The sequence below is a fragment of the Fulmarus glacialis genome, unplaced genomic scaffold (assembly GCF_000690835.1).
Source record: "Fulmarus glacialis isolate BGI_N327 unplaced genomic scaffold, ASM69083v1 scaffold43959, whole genome shotgun sequence".
Classification (NCBI taxonomy): domain Eukaryota; kingdom Metazoa; phylum Chordata; class Aves; order Procellariiformes; family Procellariidae; genus Fulmarus; species Fulmarus glacialis.
The window spans coordinates 1-11,921 of NW_009236047.1; the positions used below are offsets into that span (position 1 = coordinate 1).

The 11,921-nt window shown below is 39.4% G+C and overlaps 1 protein-coding gene across 1 annotated transcript; it reads right to left on the reverse strand.

Annotated features, from left to right (window-relative positions):
- Positions 1 to 612: 612 nt before the first annotated feature.
- Positions 613 to 10,160, reverse strand: LOC104082946 (the record flags this gene model as incomplete). The annotated part of the gene is made up of 5 exons (XM_009586234.1): positions 10,088 to 10,160; positions 6,806 to 6,883; positions 2,421 to 2,543; positions 1,424 to 1,536; positions 613 to 756 (listed from the first exon to the last, which is right to left on the reverse strand). Coding segments are annotated over exons 1-5 (531 nt in total), but the record flags the coding sequence as incomplete, so codon positions are not given.
- Positions 10,161 to 11,921: the final 1,761 nt, after the last annotated feature.

An 11,921-nucleotide genomic window follows, 5' to 3' on the forward strand; every position in this document is an offset into this window, starting at 1 on the left:
TGAGCATGATGTCCCATGGTATAGAATACGCCATTGGCCAGTTGGATCAACCACCCCGCCTATGCTCCCCCCACCAGCTTCCCCTGCACTTGGCAGAGCATGGGAGGCTGAAAAGTCCCCGGTGCAAGCACCACCCAGCAACAACCAAAGCATCCATGTGCCATCAACACTCCTCTCATACCAAACACAAAACACAAAACACACTCCCAGCTACTGGGAAGAAAGTTAATTCTGTCCCAGCTGGAAGCAGGACAGTATATATGACGTTTGAATCAAGAACAGCCCTGTTTTAACCAAGAAACCATAGCACTATCCCAGTTCATGCTTCTGGAATGCTGAAAAAAACCAGCTGATTGTAGTAATTTGTTAATCATCTTAATCTTTAGGGGAAAAGAAGCAAAATACAAGTGTTACTTTGAAGAAACCTGCTAAGAACAGTTTAAACAAACCATGTGTGGTTCACACAAATGTACCATATGAAACTCACACGACCTTGGAATGTGAAAATGACAGCACCATTTTTGACAAACATTAATTCTGATTTAGTAGCAGACAGGGTAAATGATTTCTATTGTTTCTCACCCTTACAGTTTATGCATCTACGTTACAAACCTGTGTTTTTCCATCTGGTCTAACCCAGGGCCATGTTCCATTCTGTTTCAGAGCCTTTATCCTTGCAGCCAGTTTGTGTGCCAGGAGGACTGTTAAGGGCATACATTCTTCAGTTTCTTCAGTGGCATAGCCAAACATCAAACCCTGCATTGAGAAACAGGGAACTGCATTGAAAAACAGTGAAATAAGCCATTCATTTCCATGTTCTCTTTCCATTTCTGTGCCTGTCTTTGCCACATAGTACTTTAAAACCACCCAAGGCTAGAAAGAGACAGCAGTAACATGCAGGGTGAATCCACTTTGTAATATAACCATGAAATAACATTTATGTATCTGCATGCACAAGAATCAGAGCTACAGCAGGGTCTGGTTCCCAAGAATGACTCTGCCTTAAGTGTCCATAAGAATCCACTGCAACGACTTAATAGACAAAAAGCTCATAAAGACTGCTCAGTCTTCTCTCCACACATGAGAAGTAAAATAACAGAGCATTTGATGCCTAAGTAAAACCAAGCTACCTAAAAGACTTGAAAGATCAGAAACTAACACCTACTGACAAAAATATATATATACCTTAATTGTAGCTCTATCCAGTAAGGCCACTGGATATGGGAAAAGCCACTTTCACTGAAACTAATGAAGGCCGTGTTACTTTTTTCCACTTCCGGTAATTAAGAGAGTGGACAGTGTTTAGCTGCTAATTCTTACACTTTGCACAATAGCTTTTAAGGAAGGGCTCTGGTCCAATGCAATTCTAACTGCCTGTGCATAAACTAAATTTGAGTAAATGCCTGGAATTAAGCCCCATTACCTGATCCCCTGCTCCAATGTCATCGTCACTCTTGCCATAGGAGACAGCATGCTTGATCTCTTTACACTGTTGTTCTAAGGCCACTAAAACTGTGCAAGTCTTATAGTCCAGTCCTAGTGAAGGAAGTTTTGTAAAGTTAGGTCATACATTCTTGAGAGTTCACAAATTGCTAGAGAAGCTTTTAGGGATTATCTAGTTACCTTGACTAAAACTTTTAAAACTCTAAGCATGTAAGCTTCCTATACTAGGTTTCGTATTGCTAATAGAAGCAGACAATCAGCGCATTTATATAACAGTCTCAGGATGTGGGCAAGTTAGTGGTATTACTTGAAAGTTGAGTATTGAAACTGAGAGGTTAAGTATAATCCTAAAAGCTACCCCACCAAAGCTGGTTACATTGCTTATGTTGACTAGGGTTCAAACCACTTAGGTATTAAAGCTGGGAGAGGAGAGTGGAAAATGTTACCAGAGTCTGGTATTCAGTTTTTCCTGTAGTAGGTTATAGCGTTCAATAGAATTAGAGAAAAGCCATACAGGTCATGCATGAAATGGGAAGATTGAAGGGCAATAGTCATGTAAGGGGTTCAACTGCTGAAAGGAAGCTACTTTGGGAAATATATTAAGAATACATAAAGAATTCCCTTGGGTGTGAACTACGAGTTTCATAGGCATATGCACCGCAAGGACAAGGAACACCAGCATTAAAGCTTTCAGTGTACAAACCTGCAGATGTAACCACCTTCTGACATTTACGCAAACTCTAGTTCTTCTGCATCAGAGAAGCAAGAGGTACCTGGCACTTTCAAGAATAAGTATTTTTCAAGTATGCCAACTTAAAATAGTTCCTTTAGTACTAGGCACTGAAAAATGCATACCAACATCTGTACAGTTTTCTCCTAGGCCTGGATACATATTTAATTTTATTTTCCGGAAGATCATAAAAACATTACTTTGGCCACATGCAGAACAGAGTGAACACATGAAGGATCTCGCTCACCTTTGGAAGAGTCATCATACCCTATCCTCTTAAGGGTCTCTCTTACAATTTGTTGGTAATCTACTATAGCCTGGGATGTGATCTCTCCACAAAGCAAAATCATTCCAGTTTTTGCTACACACTCTGTAGAAAAAAGATAAAACATCAGAATCTTACTGCTACTATTTTACAGTTACAGATCTTGAAGATGGTTCTATGAACAAAGAATTACTCATAGAGGAAACTCAGTGTAAAGCCTTAGCATACATATAGGTCTGTGTGCAACCACTCTTCGGCTGTTATGAACATTAAAATGCCTGCATGGGGGGCGTTCATCTTACACAATTATCCTACCTCCACAGTGGCCAGCAGCAAATGTCTGTAAGAACAGATCAAGTATATAGTGCTACTTCTCCAAATACTTTCCTGGTCTCCAACAATTTCAGCTCAGGGTCTTCCTGAAGCTAAAGGGATATCATTTATTAACAGATGGCATTACCAGTCTTTGACAGATTTTTGTTACAGTAATTCATCCAGTTGCTCTTGGCAACCATGAAAACTTTTAGCATCTACAGGATCCTGGAGCAAGAAGCTATGCAACTTCATTACAAATTTTGTGCAGAATCATTTCATATTTTATTTCATTGTTTGTTTCAAGCATCCACCTGGCCTCCAAACTTTTCTGTTTTGTGTTAAAACATATAGCAAACAATCACAAAAAATTCACCACATCAACACAACCTACAACTGTATAGCTCTATTTCATATCTAATTCAAACCTCTCTTTTCCAGACTGAGGAAGCTTAGGCTACTCACTGAAAGACACTGTGCGGCTATGATCATATTTGTTACTCTTGCCGTACAATCTTACTATAGCCTTTTTTGGGATGGGGAAAGACAAACAGATTGCACACAGTATTCAAGACAGGCAACCATGGATTTATATGACTTAATAATGTTCTCCGTTCCACTCTTCAATCCTTTCCCAGCAAGCCCTAACAGTCAGCTTGTGTTTTTACTGCTACTGAGCACCGACTCTTTTCATAGAAACATGTCTATTACAACCCCAAAATCTCTCATCTGAATGCTTGCAGTGAACTGCAAACCTTATTTTCTATATATGGGGATAAGATTGCTCCCTTCCCCCTTGTATTAGCCTACACTGAATTTCATCCATCACTTCTATCATCCAGCCACCATCTTATTTGAATAATTTTATTTGGTTTCAAGATTAAGTATTACAGGCAGGAACATGCTATAAAATTGCACAACTAAAGACTGCAGCATCACATAAAGATAATCAAGCTAGCTTTAATTGGCAGCTTAGCTTAGATAACCCAGACAAACAGTTGAGAACTTAGCACAGGGCAAGCTTTCTCTATTTGTCTGCAAGAGGAATTAGTCTATATTGAACTATTAAGCTACGTCCTAGCTGGCATGGGATCTCTGAATTATACTGTGGACACAGTGAGAGTCCATAATAATATAGTAGCCCTAAATGTATACAGCAGATCAAGCCCAGGTAGTGATGTCACTACAGTGCAGGGTATCCTGGTATCATTTTTTTCACACTCAGTCTTGTGCCCCTGCTCTACTGACCAGCAGTGCTTTTCCTGTCTGCTACAACCTAGCAGACCACCTACATGTGTGAAGCATATATGGTGCTGTGAATCCTGTGCTGAGGGAAGAGACCCTATATTACAGGTGTGAGGCAGAAAAGAACAGCTCTCAGCTTTTCCAGTGTGGTCACTACAATAAGAGGAAGCCTCTCTGGAAGAACACAAAGTTGGGGAACTGGGGCTTAGAGGGATGGAAGAATAAGGCTGCAGTCACCACCAACAGTTCCTAGAAACTCTCCCAGGCCCATTACAGCCAAGCAAAGCTGGATGGTGATGCGAGACTTCATGGCATGATGATGCTTTTTTAGTATCAGGATAAGAGAGATTCATCTTGCTGCCTTTGACTGCTTCCCATCCTGACTGAAATTTAATTCAACCAAAAGAAAACACAGCTCAGGAGCTGCACTATAGCTGCCACTTATAAGTGAGCCCAAGGAACACCCCCATCTGCTCTACTCAAGAGAAAGTTACCATATGAAGTTTTGGGCTCTTCACTGGGGGTGATTTCTTACATGTTTAAGTCTCTTCAAAAGAACATTTTGAACACCATTAGTAGGTAACAACTTCCACCTTCTCTTTTGTACTGTCTTGGTTAGTACAACTTGGTTAGTTAATTTTCTGTCTTGAGTCTCATTTGTTGGGCGCGCTGGGAAGGACTTTTTTTTCAAGAAAGCATTTGGCTTCAGAGAGGAAGTAGAATAATTATTCTGCCTTCTGCTTTATGCTACTTGCAGCCAGTATTCTCTTGCTTGGCTTTACTGCTACCCAGTGTGTTGGCAGCACAAAGAGAGACCAGCTGTGTAAGTGCCAGTGTAATAATTCAGAACTTCGTATGCAAAACTTGCTGATCCTAAAAGTCCAAGCAGCAAATAAAACTCAGAGAACCACAGATACCTATTTCTACTGGTAGATAGAAGCTAGTTTCAACATCTCCATAAACTACATTTCATAGTTTTGTAAAATACAGTGTTACAGGAACTTAGCACTTACATAATGCTTTGAGATTTTTTTCTGAAACTTTGAGGCAAGGTCTGCACAACTAAACAGAAATTCTAATTTTCACCTGGTAAACCCTGTATTGAGTGCCATAACTGCTTTCTGTTCTCCAGCCCACTACTGTTTTAGCAAACTCTGTGTCTGGGCAATAGTTTTATCTTTTCCAGATTTACGCTTTAATGTTATACTCAAGTTTTCTGATTCCAGTCAGCAGTTTTGATTTTTTTTCCCAACAGATTACAGAAATCAGGGATTTATCTATGTAATCATGTCACATTTCAGTCTTCTTTTTTGGTAAGACAAACTGATCATGTTTCTCACATCTCTTACGACACATTTTTCAGTCCTTGTCATTTTTGCAGCATTTCTCTGTTACCATCTCCAGCTTTTCAGCAGTTTTGGAAGCATAACTGCCTGCAATACTGAAATACATGCTTCACCAAGTCTAATACATATGCTAAACCCTTCCCCCCATGTCTCCTCACTGCTGACATCTATGCATCAAGGATCACATAAGATTTTTCAGATGAAGCGTCATATTAGATCACTGTATTTGTGGGATGCAGCTAGTCCTCTGTGCTATAACTATGGCCTTGATGGCTTGTTCTAAGAACAAAATGACTGCATTCATAGAGCTCTTTAGAAACATTCCTTTTCTATGTCCATTCTCCATTGGCAACCCAGCTCATTCCAATTTGATGGTATGTTCTTACCCTCTGGAAGAGGTGATGTTGCTAGTTGTGGAGGAATGGTTAACAGAAAAGGGACATGATTTAATGTCTCTGAGCAACCCATGCTGTGAACAATAGGGACATAGTCTCCTGACTTTGCAAACTCACAGTCTTGGCCTGTCCTTGATGATAAGAAATGAGAAACAATGCTGCTGAAGTATTCAAGTAAAAGCAGAATTGTATCCTGAAGCAGGCGTGTAACAGGTTGCTTACGCAAATTGTAGTTTCCAATAAAGAATAAGCTTTAGGCGCGTGGACAGAAGGCTAGCACAAATCATAGCTGAGTTACAAGCGCGTGAACAATTGCATGTAACCAATCATTATCTCACACGAGGCGCATGTATAAGGTTGGGGGCTATATAAGTGCTGCTATAAGCTGTAATAAAGGAGAATGACCATACCCACATTGGGACTCATCATTACTCCGGTACCGCGACTCCCACTCCGTCGTCAGATACAGACCCGAATAAACTCCGGCAGCTAGTGACATCAGTGTAGAATACAGGGTAGTCCTAACAGAAAGCCCCAAGAAAAAGGTAAGCCACTTTGCTCCGAATCACATTCACATGAACTGTGCACTTACCTTCCTGTGAACCAAGGGCATCACCCTGCTTCTGTAAAGGCACAGTAAATATCTATTTAGCACTTTTGGATTTTGAGTTTTACTAACACCTTTTACTCACTCCACAAAGAAATGCATCTTGACATATTCTTCAGTTCTCTTTTTCCCTGATTTTCTTAGATTCTTCATTATCATTAGCCTTGTCAACCATAGTTTTCCCTGGATAGCACTGCTTCTCCTGATCTATTTCTTACATTTCATCATTTTTAATTTATACTGGAGTACTATGTATTTCCTTTTTTCTGTTCATTTTTCGCAGCTTTTTTCCTGCCTTCCCTTCTCCTCTGAGTCAGTATGCCAGAGTTGGCCTCTTTACTGACTGTGGAAGTGTTGACTGCCAGCCAGCTATTGCAAGAATTTTGGATCATGGGATGTTGTATCAACATAGATTACTTGTTGTACTTCATTAATCTGTTTTTCTATCTGTATTATACTTACCACAGGCAACTCTGGCATCTGGATCAATACTGAGATGAGCATCTAGAACAGCATCACTTATCTGATCACACATCTTATCTAGAAGACAAAAATAAGACAGATATAACATTTCTTTTTGTGATAAAAACAAAAAAGTGATTTCTTAATAAAATTTCATTTCCAGTGGGCAAGAGACTTCTGTTTATAGAGCATCTGCCAAGAGGCAATTTTAGCAACTTATATTCTGAAAGGTATGTCTTACCCTGTTTTCACTCTTCTCCTCAAGTCAATCCTAGCTGACATTTTACTATCATCTGCAAAGGCCAGCAGCCTCCCAGGTGAGGCGACAATGAAAAAGGCCTGCAAAGGCATCCTTAAGTATTACTTTAAGGAGAACAGAAGATACAAGAAGTAACTTTGGAAGAAGTATTTAAGCTAAGACATTTCTGTAGGGGTTTTGCATTCTTCCCCTCTTTATTTTAAACTTTGTATTGCATTTTCTGTGTGAATTACCTCTTTTGATCTACATCTTATCACTATCAGAGGTCTGCACTTAAGGCAGTGTTTATCCCTTCATACCTCCAGGGGGGACTTCTGAGATCTCATGTGTGAACTTTTTTGGATGACAAGAGGCATCACTCTCCCTGCAAACAGGTACATTAGATTGAAGACCACTCCTGCAATTATCCATTAACTATCCGGCTCATTTGAGTTTATAAAAGCATCTGCAAACATTCTCTAAGGGACAAGCATTGGCCACCCACAAGTTTCCACAGTTATATTTCTGAGTTTTGGTCTTTTTTTAAGGACAAAAGCACTGCAGAAAAAAGTTTTTACCTATTCTCTCTTTAGAACCTATGACTTATTGTCCAAGTAAGACCTGAGTATGCCAATCGTATTTGGTTTGTTAAAAGCTAATGAACAATTTAGGGGACAAATTGAGATTCTTTTTCTCATCAGGGTAACTTAACCAGGTAAAAGCAATCCATATTATTTCTTCAAAAGTACAGCTTTGAAAGGTTGCATATCTGAAGAAACAACATGAGGAACACACATTAATCTTCACCCACCATCATTACAAAAAAAGGTATCCAAAATGCGTTCAGCCACACAACTACACAGCTGGATCTACAACACTGTCTGTATCAATGAGCCAAGTGCGTATATGGTTTGCAACAGCCTAGATAATTATCTATGTAATTGCCAGTCTAAAATAAATTCTCTTGCAGGAGTGAGTACCATTATATATATGCAAGGCTTGAGGGCCCAAAGAGGAAGTTAATAAAGAAGGATAACTGAATGTCCACCTTAAACTACTTATTTAAGGGTAATCTGGTTTGGAAGCAAACAAAACATCAGAATGAAATTATAAGGTAAGAGTAGAATTATTCTGTACCCCAAAAGATCTGTAATTCAATGCAAAGTTTAAGTGCAAATTGAATTAATATGAGAAGTGTAGAGTAGTATCTTCTAGTATAATCTAAAAGCAAGGAAAAGTGAAACATGCTAGCCTGTAGCTTTGAATGGATAAACCATTGCACCATCAGTACTACCTCATTCAAACACAAACTAAAAACAGGCTAAAGCAAAGCACAAGTGCTAAAAATGTATGTGCCCCTTTTATTCACACAGGCTACAGTGATCTCAATGTCACATGAGATTTCCTTACGGAGGTGCACAGGTGTCTTCTTAACTGGCATAACTTTCAGAATCTCAATGAGCAATTTCAGTACCTTTATGTTTTGTTTCTAGTGTTTTCCCCAATTGAGCTGAAGCTAAACATTTAAATGTGCATTTCATAAGCATTTGCAAAGTAAGTCCAACAATTTAGAGGCTTGGAAAAAAGCAACAACAACAAAAAAGCCAACTTGATAGCTGTAAAGCCTGTCTTCAGTTATTTGTACTGCATTGATCCCTAGCTCAAGCATTATCTTACTGAAATAGTCTTGCTAGTATATTTACTCAGAGAATCAGAATCCTGGTCAGTTACTTAAGTTATATTGCACCCTCACTGATAAAAGTTGACCGCAGTTTGAAGACACAAGGACATAAGATGAAAGACAGAAACATCATGTGGTCATGATTTCAGACCCAGAAATCATTTATGCAATCAAGTATAAAATCAGTAATGCCAGGTTCCAAAGTTTGTCATCTGGCTAGTTTGTCAACAACCCTGAGTCCTGAAGATTGCGAAATTGATTCACACCAGAAGGTCAGATGCTGAAGCAGGACTGATAAGTTTTATTGCCTTCAGCTATTTGCACCATTACAACATACAGTGCAGTGTTTTAAAGCAAACAAGTGGTTGTGGTGGTTCAAGCTATGATGCTACATGCTGCAGTGGTCTTGCAGCTGTTGGGCTGTTCACTAGGGGCTGGACAGACAGACTAATATAACTGGTCTCATACTGTGCCATTCCCACCTAATGAATAAGAATCCCAAGAACACAGACACACAAGAAGAACTTGGTTGCAAACCTTCAGTGTTTGACATCACCCTCATTTTCTCATTATTAGTTTTTTTGTCTTTCCTCCTACTATGGAAAAAGTAAGAGGTAATGTTATTTTTAGTCTTAACATTAAAATGCTCCATTTGAAGGTTCGTCCGTAAAACGAACTGTTGCTACCTTTAATGTAAATTTGAGTCACTAGTATGTCTGCTGGAGGTCCAAACATCTTCCAGTCCATCAGTTAACATAGCTTCTAGATACATATTTGTGTAAACAAAGCTGTGTGAAAAACAGCTGAATTTAATGAACAGCCATTAGAGCTGAAGCATTGTCTTGCAGTCCCAGATCTCGAAAATACAACAGCCTACAGCATATGTAAACTTGTGTTAAGGAGAACAATGTGGCAAAAGAGGCATATGTACCATTATAGCAGTATCTGGAATGCAGCTCTGATGAAAATCAATGCTTAGTATTCCAAACGTTTCAGAGATTCAGAATTCAGTGATCACATACAATAAGTGTGTGGATCAAGTAATATTTTTTTATTACAGAATTTGAAATGAAGTTGTAATTACAGTATATGTGGCAGCTCCAAGTCTACCTGTTGAAGACCTCTCCATGTTTTTTTCTCTTAAGCAAAAGTTTAAAGTTGTCTACACTAGATTATATGCATACTAAACAAATAAGACAAATTCTTGTCAAGCAAACAAAGACACTAATATGAAGTCCATTCAAAATAATTAATTGATTCTTTCTTCTCTCCATTGGGGGAAATACGACTGAACTTTCTTCAGATAGCATTCTTCAGTGCAAGTATCAATAAAAGCAAAGATTCAATCAGCATTTTTACTTACCAGAATGTCCTTCAGCAACAGATTCTGAGGTAAAAAGAAATCGTTTTTCTTTTTTTGAGGTATGAATTGACATGTCTTGGTATCTTTAGCGAGCCTGCAAATGAGAAAGACCCAAACTGGACTACAGAAGAAGTACAGGCAGAAGGTGAAGTGGAAAGGTTAATGTATCTATGCAAACAGCTGATGTAATTGCTTCTGCATGTTTGTTCCTCAGAAGTTGAATAGATTAAGACTGATCTGTGTGGATTTTACAATGCACTGCTACAGAAACTCCTTTCATAAGACTTTTGTGTTTGGTTAACCTTGGTCCTGCTAAACTCAGCAGAAGCATTATCATTATGTGAAATGTGAACACAGCTAAGCCAGAGTTCAGTGCTTTTGTACACTTCCCCAAGCCTCCACTCTTACCCTTTCTTCTAAGTGCTAACTAAAAAGCACTTCGATATAGTAACACAGCACAGAGATTTTACCCGAATTTGTAAGGGCAAATGATGCTTTCTTCTAGGCATAATATCCATATATTGTACTCAGCTGCAGTAGTGAACTGTGCAGAAATGTATCTCTCTCTAGGTGAGAACAGATGCACTTAACAGCTCCAGGTGGTAAGCTGTGCTCTTCTGCCCGAATACTATTTGTGTCAGTGGCTAAGTGAGGAGCTGTAGAGCAACCAACAGCATGCTCTGTAGAAACAGCGATGAAGACAGTGCGTTCATTGTGAGTTACTTTGGATTCTGAGATTAAAAGCTATGCCCTAGCTCAATAAATCTTAAACTTGTCAGTGGTCAGGCTCTCGTAATTCATTTTACAGACCCCTTTTCTCCTACCACTTGCCTTGATGAAGAGATAATAGTAGGAAACAGCTGGACTCAAGTATCTGAGCCAAGCAAAGAAGTGCTGCCTCTTTGGAAGCACTGTTTGCCTTTGGCTTATTTCAGAACACAGTGCAACAGCACATCAGAGCACCCGAGTACAGCACACTGTCGCAAAGCTACCTAGGAACAACAGCAGGTGCATCTGGTCTTAAAAATCCTTGCCCTGCTGAGCAGCTCTGCACTGCTGCAATACATTATGTTGAGCTCAGCTTCTCTAAATCAGTAGTCATTTCTGAAAATGTTGCTCCATAATCTAAGCATGTTAAACAGTAACAAGAGTGGTACTGAGATGCAGGTACAACTTCAGCTATCACTGAAGGCTTTACTATGGGCCATCACAAGCAAACCACATACCCTACCAGGCCACCAGCAAACATCTCGCAAGAGATGTGTGTTCATTCTGCAAAGAAGTCTTCGCTGCTAGGAAGCAGCGTGCCTTCACTTCAGGACACTTCCCAGTAGTGAGGTATATGAGGTAATAAAAGCAGTAATGAAGGCAAAGCACTTAGGCAAATGAGTCAAAGCTAGCCCTCAAAAAAATAAAGAAAAATTGTATTTCAGCTGCAAGAATGACTTGGAGAAGGCACTGCCTGACTATGGTAACTCAAGTGGTAGCTAGTGTGCTGCAACAGACCAGTCACCCTCGGTGAAAACCACCACTTCGCAGAGTATACACGAAGAGGTGACTTGGTTGGAGGAAAGAGACCATCTGCACCCCTTTTGGTTTTGCCTTTTTTTTTTTTTTATCCTAGGAACAAAAGTTTTCAGCACATAACACCAAAAAACCACCAGTTCTGTGAGGACCACAATTGCTTAAGTATGTGGTGAAGGAGAGCAATAAAGAGGAAGACTTCAAACTACAGTTAATGATTATCAGAAGTGCCCTATGAAATCCATTAACTCATCTATTTCATTGCCTTTCTTTAGCTTCAGAATTTATTATGATACAATACAAAATTAAA